This window comes from Trichoderma evansii, assembly GCF_050947405.1.
Source record: "Trichoderma evansii strain SZMC 28006 chromosome Unknown GGI43scaffold_23, whole genome shotgun sequence".
In the NCBI taxonomy this organism is placed as follows: Eukaryota; Fungi; Ascomycota; class Sordariomycetes; order Hypocreales; family Hypocreaceae; genus Trichoderma; species Trichoderma evansii.
The window spans coordinates 1-18470 of record NW_028145183.1 but is presented as its reverse complement, the minus strand read 5'-3'; the positions used below and the strand labels follow the sequence as shown (position 1 = coordinate 18470).

Below are 18470 nucleotides of genomic sequence, written 5' to 3'. Positions count from 1 at the left end.
CTCTTTTATTCTTTTATGTGAGGGCTGTCATATCTTGTCTCCTTCATTTTTTTTTTTTTTTTTTTTTTTTTTTTTTTACAATTATTTCAAGCTATTGAAAATGATAGCTACAATATTTTTTGGCACTTTCATCTTATGGAAATGATGGCTAGCTTTTACGATTATGGAATGATTTTCACATTCTCTCTTAAAACTTTTTACTTTATTTTTCTTTTAGGTTCTCTTTAAGGCTTTGGAACAGTTTGGGCTTTGGAACAGATGGATGTCTTTACTTAACGGCGGATATAAACGATACCACTTGTACATCATGGTGCTTGTATACTACATATCTTTCTTGCGGGAAACCCGCTTTCATTTTGAATACACGAGTTAACTATATAACTGCATTTGTAATCCTGCTTCGAGCCTTTAGTTAATCTGATGCACACTGTTGAATAGACGATTGCATGTACACTTTCAGGCGACAAAATAAAAGCATATAGCGCACATAAGAGCTCGTGCGCTACGCATCATGAGTAGTCATCATGACGTTCTACTATATTGTGTGTATACTACTTTAATATCTCCAAGAATTCATCTAGTTCGATAACGCGAAACTTGCCATTCCATTGAGATGTCCATTGTCTATCAGTCCACCTCAGGGAGAGGCTGCCCTTCCAGGAGATGACCTCAACATTCCAACCCATCCGTAGTGCACGCTGCATATACGAGAAAAACCCATCCGAGTGTACAGACGGCTTCGCATCCCCAGTAGCCAAGACTATTGTACCGGGATTATGAAAATGCTCCATTACGGACTCGGCAATGCGAACTTGTAGCGTCTCGTCCACAAGATCCTCGACATAACGAAGGGTCTCGGGCGCCTTTGTAGACAAAAGCCCGTCGTTAACCCTTTTACGTTCTCTCAGATCAATGTGGTACCCCAGCTCCCGCAGCTGCTGCACATATCGAGGCTCTGAACGCCCTGGGAGAGTAGAACAGCACACATTAAGGGCCGTCACTGGCCGATCACGGATAAGGATTTTGGTTAGAAGCTGTAGGTTTAGATGAGGCAAAGGCGAGAGACGGGAGCTTTTGTGAATGAATCGACTCTCCTTTAATGTAGTCTGGTACCCAATATCGATATTGGACATATCGACGAATACATGAATGCCTTGGGATGTGATGTCAGGGTATTTTTCTGCCATGGCAGCGTCTCGGACGCGGTAAGGGACAAGACCCATCATGAGCGCCTGGTGCTTATCTTCAATCAAAGATGGCTCCTTGCCCATGCGACTCGGGAATTTATCTAATTTGGATCGAGCCGAACACGCCGGGCATTCGGGATGCGAGCTTGTCAGGAAGATAGACTTTTCGACAAACCGATGTCCCCTGCCGCAGATAGAGGCTTGACATGATGCGCCTGGATCTACAGCTGTCGAGGCTGCTGAAAAAGATGATGACGATGACGATGACGCCGGCTCGTCAGGAACGCTGGTACTGTGACCGTTTGCAAAGATGGACTGTACGTCTCGTCGGAGATTATACCTGATGACGTTGGGCTGCGGTCGTTGGGCAGAGGCATCTCGGGTACGGATCGTCCGGCTAGTATCATGAAGCGATTGCTCAGAAGCATGTTCCAATGCTGCTGGCGGCAGCCCGCTGGCCTGAATAGCGATCAGGCTTCGCGGGAACCTTTCGTCTTCATTGTAAATACTCTCTTCCGACAGGCCGGAAGCAGAATCTTTTCCATACTGAGCGGGATTTTGAAACTCGGAGAACAGCTTGCTGAAATCTCCAAGCTTTATTGGCTTGTCCGAGACATCAGGTGAAGCTTCGCCATTGCTTGACTGATTAGCAGTCTCGGTTCGTTTTATATATTGTATATCTGAAATTTCAACCATGGACGCATAGAGGAAGAGAGGGAGGTGTCGTAGAGGGAGGTGAATAAGATGGAAGCATAGATAATAACTGCATGGATGTTTATGCTGTATGGTCTATGGTTAGGAGAATGATAAATGACGAGGAAGGGTAATGTCACTATGTCACTGGCCGGTCTTTATAAAGCGTGCTAAAAATACTCCGTGGGGCGACGCATAACAGTCATTAATATGAAATCTGTAAGTGAATACCAATACGTATAGGTGTGTTTTTACATGATTAGTCGTCATAGAAATGTAGTATTACTGCATGATATTAGATATACACAAATATCAAAATGTTTCCTATTTCCTATTTCTTTTTATTGTACAACCCGCATGTACAGCCCGCATTGCAGCAGGCACCTGCCACTGTGGAGCACCTAAGGCCGCAGCATGTGCTTCTGGTACGTACCTTGCACATGCGCAGCCCTATGACATACCTCGTAGGCACGTTAGTCAACAGCGGCACATGCAGTGACAACCTTGCTTGTTGAACGTCACAACGGCAACTTGCTCTACCAATAGTTATGGAATCTAATATATCTGTCGACCTCGGACGATACCAGCGGCGAATCATGCAAATGTTTTGGGATCCCGAGCCATCCAACGATGTGAACAGTGATCAGCCTGTTTGGTGTCTGGGCCGCTCTTACAAGCTAGACGACTCCAGCTCCAGAGCTGCAAGCAAGACGGCGTCCGTTAGCCACGATGCACCGGAATCTAGCTCACCAGATGCCGCTGCTACTTCGCTTCCAGCCCAAAGTCCTCCTTCCGTATCCAAACCGTCAGTAAATGCGCTCGAAACACCGCCAGCGTCCACCTCGAGTAGCCTTTCATCAGCGGTAGCTGACGAGGAGGCGCCTCCAGAAAGAGGATGGCCCTCAGGATTCGTGGAAGACATGTCATCCAAGTTTTGGATGACATATAGATCCGGATTTGAACCTATACCGAAATCTGTGGACCCAAAGGCTGCATCTGCGCTTTCATTTTCTATGAGGATCAAGAGCACGCTTTCAGATTCAGCTGGCTTCTCTTCCGATAGTGGCTGGGGTTGCATGATTCGTTCTGGCCAGTGCCTTCTCGCCACAACTATCAGCACTCTACGATTAGGTAGAGGTGAGTTTTCTCACAACTGAATTCTTGTTTGAAAAGTCTGTCTAACTTGGAGCTCTCAAGACTGGCGCCGCGGCCAATCCCAGGAAGAGGAACGCCAGCTTATAAGCATGTTTGCCGACGATCCAAGAGCCCCATATTCAATCCATAACTTTGTACGCCACGGGGCCACAGCTTGCGGAAAGTTCCCGGGCGAGTGGTTTGGTCCGTCTGCCACTGCTCAGTGTATTCAGTACGTTGAGTATTCCTAGGATTTTCTGGAATACATAGCTGACACTGGGATACAGAGCTCTCACAAGCTCTTCAGGACTTCCTCTACATGTATACTCACCTAATGATGGCCAGGATGTTTACGAGGATAGCTTTATGAAGATCGCAAGGCCCGATGGACAAACATTCCATCCAACATTAATTCTCATACGGACGCGCCTCGGCATCGACAAAATCACTCCAATATACTGGGACGCACTAATCGCTGCTCTCCATATGCCACAGTCCGTTGGTATTGCTGGGTACGTTATGTTTTTATTTAGCACTGAAAGTGCTGTAGCTAATCTCTATTGTCCAGCGGCCGCCCTGCATCTTCTCATTACTTCGTGGGTAGCCAAGGTAGCTACCTATTTTACCTAGATCCTCACCATACGCGAAAAGCCATACCATATCACACCGATATAACCAAATATACCGAAGAAGACATCGAGTTATGCCATACCTCTAGACTGCGTCGAATTCACATCAAAGAGATGGATCCGAGCATGCTGATAGGCTTTCTTATCCGTACTGAGAGTGACTGGACTGAATGGAGACGGTGTGTAGAAAACGTCCAAGGGAAAACTATAATCCACGTGGCAGATCATGAGCCTGCGCTGTATAGCGGCGAGGGCAGAGACGGCGCGGTGGACGAAGTTGAGCTATTGAGTGACGATGACGATATGACGGCAACATAATGGTATGATCGAGAGCCGTCCTCGAACAGGCAAGCACTCACACCCAGGATAGATATATATCTCGGGACTTTGTATCGACGACTGCATCTGGAGCGAGGGTGCTTTATTTTTCCTCTACCCAGACTTTTTTATTCCAGTATGTTCACAGACGGCGTCATATCAAGACCATGACACAGCTTTCACCTCTTCTTCCTGTTGCCAATATCGCTAGATTGGGTAATGGGGGCAGCGTGCCCGAAATCGCGAATATGTTTAAACAGCTTCGTCTTAGAGTCAAATTCAGCCGTGCAGACATTGCACCTATGCTGTGGCGAGATGATTAGTACGTTTTTCAAATCAGTTGGACTGCATGTATTGGATACCTCATTTTCGGCTGCCAGAGCAGCAGCAGCTTTTTTCTGGCGTTTGAGTTTGGCCTTTCCTGTTTTGCCTTTCGATTTTACGTCCTCAACAGAGTCGTTTTGGGGTTGTTTAGACGAATAATCAGATATCTCTTCGCTATGATTAATAGATGTTGATTCTTCGTTGGTTGACTGGAGATCTAGCTTTTGAAATGGCTTGTCGAGTTCCTTTTCAGTGTGATCTGCGCTATAGTCCTCTTCTGATGTATCCCGATTTGGTGATGTCTCTGTCTTAGTAGATGCTTCTTGCTCATCATGTGTACTTGTTTGCTCTGTTAAAGGTGATGTAGTCTCCATGTGCGTATCAGCCTGGTGATCCTGCGTATCTATATCCACAGCCTGCAAGCCCTGGTCGTCGTTCAAGTACATCTCGGGCGTATTATTGACATTCGATGCATCTAAATCCAGATTTGCTGTTTCCTTTTTCATCTGACGGCGTAGCTCTTGAATAGCCTTGATGTGCTTCTTGCTGCGTTCATGGGACTCGAACTGCTTTTCGCTTTTGAATCTTTTGTTACATGCCACACATTCTAGAATCTCAGTTTCAGATTCCTCTGATTCAGAATCTTGCTCATCCACCTTATCCTCGCTGGCCTGGACCCATTCTGGCACTTCAAATGACGAAACATTTTGACTATTGGCGGCTCGTGATCGCGCAGCTTGGGCAGCAGCAGCGGTCCGAAGGGATTTATGGCGATCTGCCTCGCTCTGCGTATTTGGAGTATAGCGAGGATCTCGTTTTCGTACAAACGAGACCAGAAATCGAACAGCATCGGTAAATTCTCGAATAGCATCATCTCGGATCTTTTTGTTTTCCTTCTCCATCCAACGCCTGGTCCTGCGGTCTGGAGCATCTGAAAGGCGATATTTATCTTCCCACATGAACGACTTTCTCGTACTGAAGCCATTCCAGGCGTTATAGAACGGCCTCACGACAGCATCGAAGCTACTATTTGACGTGCCAAACGTCGGATATTCGGGACACTCAGTGTCCTCATAGTCGGCAGCAGCTTCTTCTTCCAGAACCAGGTGTTCGAACGTTTCTCTTACGATCCAGTAGAACCCATCTTTGTCATCCGTGTATGGGACAGTGGAGTTGAATCGAGAGATGAGGCGCATGATATCATCTGCGGTAGTGAGGCGAACATTATGGAACGTTGCAGGCGCAGAAGAAGCATCGCTGGGATCATGCTGGCCACTCAAGATGCTCTCACGGTGCGAGTCGTACCAAGCTCTTTCTTGAGGGTCGGACAAAATGTCATAAGCAGCCTGAACATCGGCAAACTTTCTAGTGGCTGCCTCCACATCGTTGAAGTTGCGATCTGGGTGCAGTTCTAGGGCCTTCTTGCGATATGCCTTTTTTATTCTACTTGCATTTAATGTGTGAAAGCCTTTACATTTTCAGATGCGCTTACTCGATATCAGTGGCAGTCCTTTCAACTTCCAGAAGCTCATAGTAGCAGGTTCTCTGTGTTTCCCCAGCGTCGGCACGGCGTGATTCCGAATTGGAGGACTGTTCAGCCCCCATGGTAATTACCTATGAATTTTTATTGGAATAGTAATTATAGGAAGATGCACATTAATTTCACAGTACTGGGAGAGTTGCGCATATAAGTAGCCGTGGATGGCGGCAATATGCTGATATAATAAAATAAAATAAATTTAAGTATGTATGCATGTATCAGCACCCAGATAAGATAAAGGTAGATCGGCCTAGTGCACCCTTGTAGCTTTGGTTTTTGGTTTTGATAGCTGCGCGCGCGTTGAGTCACTGCTTTCTATTGACATCAACAACTCTGCGAAGACCACACGAATAATATTGCTCAGCATGGCGCCACCCACGCACTCTGAGTCACACCCCGGCAGTGCCAAACCGAATTCACGTTCATGGACATCTCGACCTACCACTCCGCTGCGCCCCCATTCCCAGTCCTCGTTCCGTGGGTCTCTTCATTCGGCAAACAATGCAGAGAACGCATTTCCTCTCAAGAGGCTAGAGCCGGCATTTGCCGAGCTTTCTGATGCCATGGCGGATCTCGAGGCAAACATGATGCACTTCCAGCTTATAGACGAAAGCTTGGCCAGGTTTGGCGAATCTTTTGCCAGCTTTCTTTATGGCCTTAATATGAACGCTTTTTGCGTTGACTTCCCCGAGGTGCTATTGCTACTGGCATTCCAATCATATTAACCGTAATTTGTTCTGATCTATCTTCTCTGTTCTATCCAGACTCCCGTCCCCCAGTCATTCGGCCGAAGTCGCCCGCATCCTACTCAAGCCAACAACGATCTACGACCAGCACATGACGGAGAAACAACTTATATGTCCGTGATCTCTTAATGTTCTTCCGTCAGACAGACTGAAGCAACCACTCCATTGCTAACAGCTGTATAGGACGACCGCGACCGACGTATCCTTTGTTGAAAGCCCTCCGGAATCGATAGCGCCCATTGTAAAGCGCAGTACACCTGCGCCGCGCCGGTCACGTCTGCCATCGGCACGAGGTAGTTCGACAAGAGGCAGAACTAACAGTCACCGCTCTAGACGGGCTAGTGCTCTTGGAAGACCCCGTGGACGGATTATAAAATAAAATGGACTTCAGGTGAAGTTCAGCGCTGATTCATAGAGCCTTTTCCCATATACCATATACCCCACCGCCTAATGAGATTTCGATTATAGTTTAAAGAGCCATCTCAACACCAGTATCCATTGTGGCATCCTCAGCCAGGCCACTCTTATTTGTGCTAAGGCTTTTAGATTGTCCGGATTCGTCTCGCAATTGCTTTAGTCTTACCATTCAGTCAGTAAAGTCGCGAGACACTCTTGAGAAAAAAAAAGATTGCGTAGATCTACCTTCGCTTATGCGGCTTTCCTCGCTCGTGGGCAGTTAAAGTTTGGGGGGCATCAAACCACCTAGAACAGGCGACGCAGTAGTTTTTACCAAGCCCTGGGAGGTCTTGAGACAGCTTTGTGTTCTTGTATTGCGTTAGGTGCTTCGCAGATCGAAGATCAGATATGATTTGATCCAGGTCACTTTTTGAAATCAGCATCAGAAGACCAGTATAATGGTATTCCGTAGTTTGGGACAGCCATACCGCGTCTTGCGCCTTGTCTTCGTGAGCGTCCGTTTGTTTCCGACTCCCATTGTGTGATAGGTCGCGATAAAGAAATGAGGTTATCAGCTTTGCAGGGCGTTGAACTAGAGAAAAAAAAAATTTTTTTTTTTTATGCCGTCACGTATGACACAAGGATCGGTGTAAATGAGTCAAGGTTATAAAAGGTATGCGAAATATCTGCTAAGCGACGCAGCAAATATAAATATGCACCGAAAATCTGAATACAATGATGCTCATAAAAATAATTATTATACTACATGTATTTCCAAGAGGCTGCATTGGTTTCTATTCTCTAAGAAGAAAATTCCCTGCTAAACCGTAAATGACTAATCGCCATAGCCGTAGTGTCTTAGCTGCTATTAGCGCCATAATGTTTTGGTTGTAAAAACAGTGTATGGCGCCAACTGCTAGGATCCCAATTTTGACTTTGAGCTGTTAGGCAAAACGGGATGTTGTATCAACGTCAAGCCGACTTGTATTCGATCAGCAAGCTAATCTACTCCTCTAAGTCAAGTTTATAGGATATCCCATGCATCCTCAGCTGCATGGCAGAACTTGCTGCATGCTACACTTGCTGATAGCGAAAAATTGCTGATGGAAATCTTCTCATCAACTATTGAGTCGGCAAAAGTATCGGCTCCTTTTGCCATGGCTCCAACGAAAACGCAAATGCTCTCCTTGGGGTTTAAAGCCTCCATGTACTCACGCACGCGAACTACTTCAGCTTCAAAACTAAGAGTTACTTTCCGGCAATTTGGTGGTAAGTGATCTGTAATCGGATTCTGAATCACGCGCAGAAGCTTCTCGTTTGAAGTTGTGGAGCGAATAGAGAGTCGATGAAGAAGTTGCACCATGAGGCCTGCGAATCGCTTAAAAGTCCGGGGAATGCGGACAGAGGGGGATACCTCGATCAGCACACCTTTGGCTGTATGAATGTAAATCTGGAGTCTGCCAGCTTTGTTGATGGGTGAGTCGAGGAGGGTCAGTAGACACTGCGATAGTTAGTACAATATTTCCGATCGTTCGGGCCCAAATATACGCAACCTGATGCGTGATGTCCGGTCGTGCATCGCTAATGTCGCGGTTCATCTTTCGCATAACGCCTATATGCTCATCGCTGTTGAGAAGCGAGTATTTCTCTTCTCGGTGGATACCAGCACGGCTGACACCACCTTGAACGGCCTTGTATGTCTCAAGGCTAGCATTTGATAGAACGACGATCAATCGCTGGGTATCTTTATCAGTGACCGGGATAGGAGTATTCTGCTCCGCGACCAGTTGCGGTAGAGATGGCGGTGGTAGCGACTGAGTTCCTGTAGCAGAGGCCATCGCGATTAGCCATTCACCCGCAAAGGTGATAAATAATGGAAGGAATGATAATTACTGGGCCGTTTCATGCCAGCGCGACGATCGGGGGACGACATTGCTTAAAGGTATAAATGATATTATCTAGATACCAGGTAAGAAAGTGAGACAGAATTGACTATTGTAGCCAGTGATTAGAGAAAAAAAAGTGACTAAAAGGCTAGATCGTACAGTGCCTAAATGGTCATCGCCCTTACATATACTGTATTTATTAAAGGTAAGCCTTGTACTTAACAGGTTGGCAGGTAGCTCTGCCATCTGCGTACTCGGCTTATCTGGTATTAATAGAAAATCAATTGGAAGCTTCCCGCAGTTTTTAAAGCTGCAGCGTTTATTAATAGCTGTCGCTATGAGATATCTATTTTGTAAAATTTAAGTAGTTGTCTTGATTATAACCATTCACTCCTAACTACTGACCTACTTGATCTCGTTTACCCTCACGTTTGAGATAGCTGCCACTGGTACAAAGCCACTATCCTGTATAAATTGTTGATATTCCTCTTTACCGACAGATAATCTGCCCTCTTCTCTCATTATTTACTCGGCCCGCAGTAGGGTATTGGCAAATTTTTGTTTAGCATTTTCAAATTTCCAAGCGCGCCATTTTTGTATTCGTTTCACTGGTTATTAGCCAGTGCAAATCAGGAATGAACCTTGGCTCTCTATCGACCAAACCACTACTAGCTGAAATAACCCATGATCGTTCGTTGTGACTCTGGAGAGAACTGCTGAAGCAATGGCATTGGGTCTACGTTTGCAGCCGTTAGAAGAACTTTTGTTGCAGCTGCCACACGACTGGCCGTTTGTCCTTGAAGCGTCTCTGCCTCCAGGGCCTGGGCGATGAAAACGAATATTTTGCCAGCTTGGTTCATTACAGATGGGTATTGACTGTGAATTTGAGTTAGCTAGCTGTATTTCTTCCAACCATCTTATATCCATGAAATTCTCATCAAGATACTCACCGATCAATCAGCTCTGCTAGGTATGCATATGCATAAGGTGCTGCTTCTTCATCGTTTGTAACTGGTAACGTGTCAATCCACTGGTTTATGGTTGTTGGAACATCCTCAAGACTGCTAGAGTTATAGTGGAGGATCTTAGCAATGGCAGCACAAGCGTTCTCTGTCGCATACACGTTATCTTCGTTCCGAGCTTCAGGAACTTGTGTTACTTGGAAGAGAAACGGGACAGATCCCCCTAAAAACGGAGACCACGCAGCGCCGCCTCTATGTGCTGCGACACCAATACCATACGCAGCTGCCTGACGAATTGCTGCAGAGGCATCTCGGCAGCCGTCAATGAGGGGCTGCTGAATGTATGTCGCATATCGAATACTTTGTGGGCCACAATACTCCAGAACATCGTCCATGATGCAGAGGCCCCATTGGCGCTGTGTTGGATCAGGTGATGCAAGGAATCCTTCATAGGTGGACATGAGACGCTCCCATGCTGGCAAAAACGCAACACCGTGATTTTTGAAGATGGAATGGAACGCTTTGTTCATATCAGACAGAAGCGTTTGGTCGTCTTCAATAGCTATAAGGGTCTCTTCTGCTTCGTCTTCTACGTCGTCAACAGTGGCGCCTTCCTTAGCATCGGCACGTTCTGCCACTCGGTCTTTGTAATCCTCCAGTGCTGAAAGAGCGGAGTCGATAAAGCGATTCATGTGATCTATCGTAAGGCACTCTTTGCCCAGGACTTGCACAGACTCGTAGAAACACTGGTACATTTCTGCGAGTGTGTCGATAGCTGGCTCCGCAGTAAGCACCTCCAACAACTTGTCCACGGTGGCATTCCAAAGGCCAGTCAGTTCGTTTGAGGGGCAACCGTAAGCCTTCTTATAGGAGCTGAGCAGCTGCGGGACCAGCTTAGCTGAGATATAGCGAACGGGGTCGTGAAAGAAGAAAGAAAGGCCAGGGAGCGCGATCTTCTCCATAATGTTTGCAACAAATGGGGCAAAAGCACCCTCGAGCACTTGAGCGTAGACAACCAAGAGTTCAATGGCCATGTTCTTATCATCCATAGTGCTAGTACGAATGCCGATCATTTTCCCCTTAAGTGGCACAAACTCCCAGCCTTCCTCTCCTTGCATCTGCTCGGTTTGCTCATCGTCTTCCAGCAGCTGTATGTCCGGTTTAGCCATGGCGAGTTCGAGAAGTGGTGGCATAACGTTCTCTAGGAAAGGAATGAAATCGGTGCCAAGAACGCGGCACATACGGCCCCAACAGTGCATTAAATACTGGGCTTGGGGATCGTCTGCATCTGTGATATTTGTTTGGATGTGTGCCAGAAGATTCACAAGAGTCATAGCATCCTGACCAAGCCTCTCTTTTCCGACAGCAAGGGCAATGAGAGTTGCACATTCCATTGCTTTAGCTCGCAATAGCCTGTACTCTTTCTCATTCTGATTCTGGAGCACGTTTACAAGAAGAGGCATCAGGGTATCGTAGTATTTGGCAAATGCTGCTTCGGCCGCATCAGCAATGGTTGCGATGGTGGATAAGGCTTGTTCCTGAACAAAGCGCTTCTCGCTTTGGAGTAGTTGAAATAGATGAGATAGAAGCTCATCCAAGTAAGGTTCTAGAATTGATTTCTCTGCTTCTTCGCAAAAGTTGACCAGAGCCGCTGCGGCATGGGATTTTACCCGGGCCTCAGGTGAGTTAAGGACAGGAATAATAGCCTTCAAGATCCGGTCGTAAAAATCGGTTTGCATTTTAGGAGCAAAATCGGTACTCATCTGTCCCAGCGCATTGCAGCCAGCCCATCGCACACGAGGGTGCGGATCTTGAAGGGCAGGGATTACCAAATCAAGAACTTGGCTAAGTTCTCCCATCATAAGGTCTCGGCAGCCTTCTGAAATGGCAGAGATAGCCATAAGAGCAGCGTGTCGATCCCTCCAAGCCATAGAAGTCATCATTCGGGGGAGCCAGTTGAATGTAGGAGCAAGAATTGTCTGCCCTCCTAGTTTGTTGGCAAGGCGGTCCATGGTTTGTTCTCCAGCGACATGGTTCTGGTCACTCTCGTCTGCTTCGAGCTAAATAATAATATTAGCAAGAGAAATCCAGATTCGAATTATTGTCTCAGCAACTCACATCGTCAGACGCCAACCATTCGGCGGCATCATCATCATCCTCACCGAGATCAGTCATCAAGCTCAAGCATTGAGTAATCATGTCGGTAGTGTAAGACGCATCCTTTCGACACATCGATGGAGCGTAATCAGCAAAAGTAGCCATTAATTCCAGTGCATTCTGTCGGCAAATGGTGTCCAATTCTTTGTCTTGGACCACAGAAATGCTGAACTGAACGAGATTATGGAACAGGGGCTTGAACATCTTCGGTGCCGACTCAGCCAGGTCGATAAGTGCGACCAAGGCTTTGCTTAAGTCGTCCGAATCTTGGGTATCCTTGATGGGGGGGAGAATGTTGAGCACATCGGGAATGAGAGCATAGTATTTAGATTGCCCTTTCTTGCTAATCGTCCTGAAGAAAGATGCAAAGGCATCCATAGCTGCCAATCGAACCTGGGTAAAACTCTAGTCAGTAAGCTGCAAACCATTCCATGAACCAAATACTGTACCTGGACGGCGTCATCTTTGAAGCCCCTTTGGAAAGCTTGCAGGACCGCTTCTTCGTGCTGTTTTTCAATAATACCTGGCGTGGTAGCGAAGATTCTGTATGCATTCTCTCGCCTTTCGGCTTCCAGAGCCTGGCTTAGTTGGAAAAGTGCTCCCAGGAGTTCGGGCCAAGAGTCATCTGTCGAGCTGATGTATTAGCATCGAAGACGAGGGAATCTGGGCATAGTATGAGTTGCGGTGACTGGGAATACTGACTATTGTCTGTATACTGTCGTGCGACTTCAGCGACAGCGTCACTTATTTTGTTGCGAACTGCTCGATCGGCTTCGGAGCCTAAGGTCTCAAGGAGTTTCTGTCGAATGACAACGGCTTGATCCTTCGCTAGCGAATAGAATAAATCTACGTTGTTTCCAGATTCGGCTTTCCGAGTTTTCGAGGCAATGCGCCTGAATATGACAGCCGCAAAGGAACGAAGCTAGGCAGAGAAGTCAAAAAAAAAAGTTCGCGGCCCAGCAGTCAGGCAGTCGTTAAAACCTGACGGTTCAGACTTACGGCATTATCTCCACCGCCCTGTATCTGTTCCACGAGGCCGACTAAGAGGACCTCTGGGCGCGAATTCGTCCAGCTATTTTGGAGGTGCTCTTCAGCCTGAGATCGGATGCTGTTATCGGAGGCTTGAAGCGCCTGCAAAAGCTGCGTGAGCTCTGCATGCACATCTGGGGAGAGAAGAGACATGGCTGCGACGGCTAACGGACGAGACGCCGCGCAGTTATGTCTGTAAAGATTTTTGACAATCAGAACAAAAAAAGAAGATCCTTATCGCGGAGCTAGCGGCAGGACAAAAAAAAGAGAAAAGCAGATAATACAGAAATCGAAGTTCTGTGGTGGGTGTAGGTGAGGAAGGTGGGGGAGGGGAAGGGTGTGTAGTATTTTTGGGCGTGTGCTGAAAAAACTAGACCGTGATAGTGCCTATCTAATCAGAGGAAGCCATTGGTAAACCTGTTTAGGCTTCAAAGGCAGGTCCGTGGTAGCTTAAAGAGAACATGCTGACGGCCCTGCACTTATAAGAATTCTTCAGCTTAGTCCAGTAATCGCACCAGGATCCCCAGGACTCAAAGCTTTCACATTCCAAACGCCGGTCGATCTAAACTCAGTTGGAATTTACCACGTACTGTGAGCCACTTGCGCAGGCAAGGTTGATAAAATAAGCGGGACTGGTGGTTTAGTATCGAAAAGGCAGTGATATCAAAAGATTGTGAGAAGTATCTCTGTTCAATAAGCAAGAGCACGCCGTTTCTATTTGTTTTATCTGTATTATAGGAATACGCGTCTATCCACGCCAACTCTCGCTGTTGCTTTCCACTTATAAGTACATGTACTACGACATATTACCCGCTACTCTGTATTGCTTATTTTGTTCATGGCCTACCAGGGTAGCTAGGATCAGTGGAGCCACTGAACTAGAAAGCAGCCTCTCGACGAATCGCCACCTATAGCACCTTTACTAGGCGGAGTACCTATGACCGCACTTGAGCTCTGCTATTATGCGACGAGTTAAATGGAGCAGAAAGTATATCCGGGGGATTACGCCTCTTCCCAGTCACATCGCCTGAGAACACATCACATTACTTTCGCTCCTTTCGCTGTCTTTCCACTGGATATCCTCCATGGAATCTTGCCAACATGTAATGGATAAGGATGCGATAGCAGCAAGATCTAATATGTCTGTCAACACCGATGCAGAGAAGTCTACCAAGCCAGCCGATGCTAAGTCGTCGTCGTCGCCCTCACCACAAAGGTCACACTCGAGCTCCAGTACCAGCAGAGCGACCCATCGACAAAGCTTTACAGAGAGTTTCCGCAATCTGCCACCATCGCCCCGCCATCGGCACCCTTCCCTCACACAGGCGGCGATCCAGGATCTCGTCAACCACCCGCCTTCCACGAGCAGACACCAAAATCCCAAGTTCGTTGGCCGAGAATGGGAAGATATTGCCATAGGAGAGCTTGTTTCTCTCGACGATGTAAGATGGATTGAAATCGATTGTAGCGTGGAGGAGGCGACTATGGTAATTATTGACTAATCTTTGCATTTATCTGATCATTTCTACTCACGCCACTCTCATAGATGCTGCTACAGAGCCCAACCAGCGTTGTTCTCGTGAGGGATGAAACTTCAGCCTCTAACCCAACGTTTTGCTTTGACTATAATGATTTGAACGCTTATCTTCTAACCGTCGTGGGCCTTTCCCGGCCGGATAATCATGACATCATGGTTAAAGCCCAAGGAGGAGCTCGTATAACACTTCGAGAGATTCAGAGTCTATGTTTCAGAGAAACCATCGTTAATCTGAACTCAAACGTCAACCTATCTCAGGCTATTGAGAAGCTCGGTAGCGGAATACACAGAATTCTAGTCACCGATACAACCGGGGATGTTATTGGCATTTTAAGTCAGCTTCGTATGGTGGAATTTTTCTGGAATGAAGGAATCAATTTTCCCACCATTGATCGGCTCTACCCAGTTGCGGTGCAAGATTTGGGAATTGGCGTCCAGCCGATCATCTCGGTTCAGTGAGTACAGTTTGCTCCAACAAATACGCCGATATTCATGAACCACAGTTAACAAATCCACAGCGCCGATGCACCCCTGACAGAAGCTCTATCTCTCATGTATGATGAGGGTCTCTCAAGCGTAGCCATTGTGGACAATGGGCAAAATGTGGTAGGGAACATTTCAACTAAAGACGTGCGGCACTTGACAAGTTCCTCAAGCGCACATCTACTCAGTGGTTCGTGTATGAACTTCATTTCTGTTATTCTCAATGAAAGAGGCGTAGAAAAGGGACAGGATGTCTATCCCGTTTTCTACGTAAGCCCCTATTCTACGCTGGCTCATACCGTTGCCAAACTGGTAGCAACGAGATCGCATCGAATGTGGGTTGTGGACTCTGTACCACCACCCTCACCTCTACCTACACCCGCTATACCAACAGCAACATCGCAGAGCTCTGCAGCGAGCGAAATTGTTCCGGGAGCGATCCCACCTGCTGCCCCTGTCATCTCAGTTCCAGCGGCTGCGATGGCTGGTGCGCTATTATCAGGTAAGCTGATTGGAGTTGTTTCACTCACAGATGTTCTCAACGCATTCGCAAAATCTACGGGGCTGCATCCCTCGGAGCCATGGGAACAGAGAGCGCGACGTCGGCGCAGCTCAAGCAGTTCCGTGCGACATAGTGTAGAAGCTTTCCGGTCTAATAATGAAACAAGGAGATAAGATCTGATCAAACAAAGATATGCTCGTGGGCAGTTGTTTCGTGAACGTTATTATTAATTATTATCTTCAAGATCAATGCGGTAATATATAATTAAGTGTGCGCTTCCGATCAACCGATGTAAAATATGGCTACAATGAGAATACTGTGTATCCGTGAGTGCTGCGTATTAGGACAAGAGAACACGGATTTCGGCCGATGTCCTTGAAAACCTCACAGCCTCCTCTGTGTTTGTTACATCATCGAATTGGCTTGCAACAGCCTCCTCCAACCTCTCAAAATCGGTGCAAAATTTTTCAGCAGCTTGTTCTATAGTCTCACGAGCGATCTCTGAATCCTGGAGCCCCTTTAGCCTATCCATTGCATCCATCAATGCGGAAGGGAGGAAGTCGTCCAACTCCTGACTGGCTTGGATAACAGAAGATGGTGCTACCGAAGCAAGTTCGGCATCTTCTAGGCAATTCAAAAGTGTATCCAACCCTGATTTCTGGCGAAACACGGCATGTTGGTCACTAATCAAGTTAACAACGTCCTTTGATATGCTCTCTCGAATTTCTTTTGCTCGGAAGTCCGTGCATTCAAAGCTTTCCAGGCAGAGAGCTGCCGTGAGTTTGCAATTGACAATAAATATTCCACTCTCAGGATACGTCATCGGCTTCGCTATCTCTTCGCAGCCAGACATATACGGCTCAAAGGCTTGTGATAATATGCCCTGAACCTCGCTCCCAGGGTCTGCGGACACAGACAGAGAAGATTCATAAGTCTGGAGAATAATACTGAGCTGTTTAAAAGCATCTTGGAGGAATCGTGGGGGTTCTAGATTTGATGGAACTTGTTGAAATTCGCCCTGAATGGATAAAATATTATCTCTCAGAAGTGATCGAAACTGTCGTTTGGCTACTTTCTCTAAACTTCCCGTACATTCTTCCAGACCGGATCCCGCGCCCAGAAGCTTCTCAAATGTAGCCCGGTAGAAGCCAAGAAGCGTAGAGATTTTATAGGCAGGGATGACATCTTCGTTTGACTGGACTGCTTGCTCAACACGCTGGCGCAGTATTCGAACAACAGGTGAGAAATTGCGATCCATCAATTGGTTAAGAGCTTCAAGAACTTTAGAATCAGTATCGACTGAGACCTCATCTGAAGGGAAATGCCAGAGCTTTTCGTTGGAGCTCAGCATTGGTGTATTAAGAACATCATCCTGTTTGATAGTGAATAGTGTTTCAAGCGCCTCTCGCTCACCCACTGTTGCAGAGTGAACCCAAGCAAACATATCACCGACATAACGGAGCGGATCATGTGCCGTTAAATCAATTGGTCGAGTGGAAGTATCTTCTGTGCCCTGTGGCGTAATGCCAGTGAGAGCACAGTGAAAAGCTTCGGATAAAAACCTTTCTCTGGATGCCGCAAAAAAGTCAAGACAGTTCTGGAAAAGGGATGGTCGTTCTGCAAGGACTCTTAGCGCTTGCCGCATGAATGGATTCACATGGGGATTTTCTAAATTCAGCGTCTTAAACTCTTGCTGAACCCATTTGTAGAGTTTTTGGAAAGCTAAATTTACATGCCCGGATGTTCGATCGATCAATTCCAAGCCAAGAGTTTGGTTTTCAAATCCTAAGAGTATGTCGCAGCCAAGGGTGATCTTGTTAGCTTTCTGGAGACAGGTGAAGAAGGCACCATCAACGGGTTTCAACGTTGAAGTCAACAGATCGATTTCGTCTTCTGTCAATACAAAGTAGCCCTCAACAGCGCTGAGAGTTTCTTGCTTCTTCTCGATTCCCTTGTGTTGTTCGAAAAGAGATGACATGTCTCGCAGAGTAGGTGAGGTTTGAGCATGTGCTAAATCGATTTGGCGTTTAATAGTATCGATGCGAGAATTCACTTTTTCAACCACGCCCCGGATGAGCTTCAAGCGCTGCATAACTTGTTACCAGTTTGGATAACCAAGTGGAATGATCAGAGTCTAACAAACCTCCACAACACTGCCCATTTCTTCGATAATTTCGCCATTGCAATCGATTGCTTCTCGTAAGAGATCTAGTCGGAGCAGGCGCCTAGTTTTAGCACTGCCTCTTGAGAGTCGCTCATCGGCTAGGAAAATTGCGTCGCGAAAGTCATTGTCTGAATATGAAGTTGAGAGTACAGATGCAACCTTTAAGACCATAAGATCAGCTCCCTTGGTACTGGAAATGGCCGGCGCAGAAGTTGGTAGGCCATGTGGAAGGCTAAAGGTGTCTGTATAAGCCATTGATAATATATGTAAGTTTAAGGTTTGGCCTGTGGTTTAATTTACTTATTGGCTATACTAAGTTAACTAGAACTAGAAATTAAAATATATATAAAATTGTAAAATAATAAAATAATAAAATAATAAAATAAAATAATAAAATAAAATAATAAAATAATAAAATAATAAAATAATAAAATAATAAAATAATAAAATAATAAAATAATAAAATAATAAAATAATAAAATAATAAAATAATAAAATAATAAAATAATAAAATAATAAAATAATAAAATAATAAAATAATAAAATAATAAAATAATAAAATAATAAAATAATAAAATAATAAAATAATAAAATAATAAAATAATAAAATAATAAAATAATAAAATAATAAAATAATAAAATAATAAAATAATAAAATAATAAAATAATAAAATAATAAAATAATAAAATAATAAAATAATAAAATAATAAAATAATAAAATAATAAAATAATAAAATAATAAAATAATAAAATAATAAAATAATAAAATAATAAAATAATAA

General features: G+C 45.5%; 9 protein-coding genes across 9 annotated transcripts; 3 read left to right on the top strand and 6 right to left on the bottom strand.

The window, feature by feature from the left end:
• Positions 1–53: 53 nt before the first annotated feature.
• On the bottom strand, positions 54–2209 carry GGI43DRAFT_198809 (NYN domain-containing protein). The gene has a single exon (XM_083200034.1). It carries the CDS (start codon positions 1881–1883, stop codon positions 552–554), a length of 1332 nt encoding a protein of 443 aa, XP_083056979.1. The 5' UTR covers positions 1884–2209; the 3' UTR covers positions 54–551.
• Position 2210: 1 nt separating this feature from the next.
• Positions 2211–4076, top strand: GGI43DRAFT_198841 (cysteine protease ATG4). The gene is made up of 5 exons (XM_083200037.1): positions 2211–3017; positions 3078–3246; positions 3302–3526; positions 3583–3963; positions 4014–4076. The coding sequence occupies exons 1-4, from the start codon at positions 2429–2431 to the stop codon at positions 3959–3961; spliced, it is 1362 nt and encodes a 453-aa protein (XP_083056978.1). The 5' UTR covers positions 2211–2428; the 3' UTR covers positions 3962–3963; positions 4014–4076.
• Positions 4077–4140: 64 nt separating this feature from the next.
• Positions 4141–5890, bottom strand: GGI43DRAFT_425129 (uncharacterized protein; the record flags this gene model as incomplete). The annotated part of the gene is made up of 3 exons (XM_083208472.1): positions 4141–4266; positions 4324–5728; positions 5778–5890. The coding sequence occupies 3 exons, from the start codon at positions 5888–5890 to the stop codon at positions 4141–4143; spliced, it is 1644 nt and encodes a 547-aa protein (XP_083056977.1).
• A 133-nt stretch (positions 5891–6023) lies between these two features.
• GGI43DRAFT_198812 (DASH complex subunit Dam1-domain-containing protein) lies at positions 6024–7080 on the top strand. Its single transcript, XM_083200035.1, has 3 exons — positions 6024–6517; positions 6590–6684; positions 6755–7080. Exons 1-3 carry the CDS (start codon positions 6191–6193, stop codon positions 6948–6950), a joined length of 618 nt encoding a protein of 205 aa, XP_083056976.1. The 5' UTR covers positions 6024–6190; the 3' UTR covers positions 6951–7080.
• Positions 6948–7748, bottom strand: GGI43DRAFT_198826 (uncharacterized protein). Its single transcript, XM_083200036.1, has 3 exons — positions 7456–7748; positions 7214–7393; positions 6948–7149 (listed from the first exon to the last, which is right to left on the bottom strand). The coding sequence occupies exons 1-3, from the start codon at positions 7503–7505 to the stop codon at positions 7041–7043; spliced, it is 339 nt and encodes a 112-aa protein (XP_083056975.1). The 5' UTR covers positions 7506–7748; the 3' UTR covers positions 6948–7040.
• A 243-nt stretch (positions 7749–7991) lies between these two features.
• On the bottom strand, positions 7992–8805 carry GGI43DRAFT_387055 (18S rRNA pseudouridine methyltransferase; the record flags this gene model as incomplete). The annotated part of the gene is made up of 2 exons (XM_083203876.1): positions 7992–8468; positions 8521–8805. 2 exons carry the CDS (start codon positions 8803–8805, stop codon positions 7992–7994), a joined length of 762 nt encoding a protein of 253 aa, XP_083056974.1.
• Positions 8806–9521: 716 nt separating this feature from the next.
• GGI43DRAFT_425127 (importin PSE1) lies at positions 9522–13154 on the bottom strand (the record flags this gene model as incomplete). The annotated part of the gene is made up of 6 exons (XM_083208471.1): positions 9522–9729; positions 9804–11875; positions 11934–12365; positions 12422–12597; positions 12675–12894; positions 12972–13154. The coding sequence occupies 6 exons, from the start codon at positions 13152–13154 to the stop codon at positions 9522–9524; spliced, it is 3291 nt and encodes a 1096-aa protein (XP_083056973.1).
• A 986-nt stretch (positions 13155–14140) lies between these two features.
• Positions 14141–15696, top strand: GGI43DRAFT_387053 (CBS domain-containing protein; the record flags this gene model as incomplete). Its single annotated transcript, XM_083203875.1, has 3 exons — positions 14141–14488; positions 14548–14993; positions 15057–15696. 3 exons carry the CDS (start codon positions 14141–14143, stop codon positions 15694–15696), a joined length of 1434 nt encoding a protein of 477 aa, XP_083056972.1.
• Positions 15697–15863: 167 nt separating this feature from the next.
• On the bottom strand, positions 15864–17942 carry GGI43DRAFT_425125 (conserved oligomeric Golgi complex subunit 6; the record flags this gene model as incomplete). Its single annotated transcript, XM_083208470.1, has 2 exons — positions 15864–17609; positions 17667–17942. The coding sequence occupies 2 exons, from the start codon at positions 17940–17942 to the stop codon at positions 15864–15866; spliced, it is 2022 nt and encodes a 673-aa protein (XP_083056971.1).
• Positions 17943–18470: the final 528 nt, after the last annotated feature.

Bases quoted from the DNA above. Each gene is read 5' to 3' on its own strand.
- GGI43DRAFT_198826 (XM_083200036.1), bottom strand. From the start codon at position 7,505: ATGGGAGTCGGAAACAAACGGACGCTCACGAAGACAAGGCGCAAGACG. The intron at 7,394-7,455 runs GTATGGCTGTCC...GATTTCAAAAAG, and splicing joins AAGACAAGGCGCAAGACGCG to TGACCTGGATCAAATCATAT. The intron at 7,150-7,213 runs GTAGATCTACGC...CTGAATGGTAAG, and splicing joins GGAAAGCCGCATAAGCGAAG to ACTAAAGCAATTGCGAGACG.
- GGI43DRAFT_198841 (XM_083200037.1), top strand. From the start codon at position 2,429: ATGGAATCTAATATATCTGTCGACCTCGGACGATACCAGCGGCGAATC. The intron at 3,018-3,077 runs GTGAGTTTTCTC...GGAGCTCTCAAG, and splicing joins CACTCTACGATTAGGTAGAG to ACTGGCGCCGCGGCCAATCC. The intron at 3,247-3,301 runs GTACGTTGAGTA...ACTGGGATACAG, and splicing joins GCCACTGCTCAGTGTATTCA to AGCTCTCACAAGCTCTTCAG.
- GGI43DRAFT_198812 (XM_083200035.1), top strand. From the start codon at position 6,191: ATGGCGCCACCCACGCACTCTGAGTCACACCCCGGCAGTGCCAAACCG. The intron at 6,518-6,589 runs GTGCTATTGCTA...TGTTCTATCCAG, and splicing joins TTTGCGTTGACTTCCCCGAG to ACTCCCGTCCCCCAGTCATT. The intron at 6,685-6,754 runs GTCCGTGATCTC...ACAGCTGTATAG, and splicing joins GACGGAGAAACAACTTATAT to GACGACCGCGACCGACGTAT.
- GGI43DRAFT_198809 (XM_083200034.1), bottom strand. From the start codon at position 1,883: ATGGTTGAAATTTCAGATATACAATATATAAAACGAACCGAGACTGCT.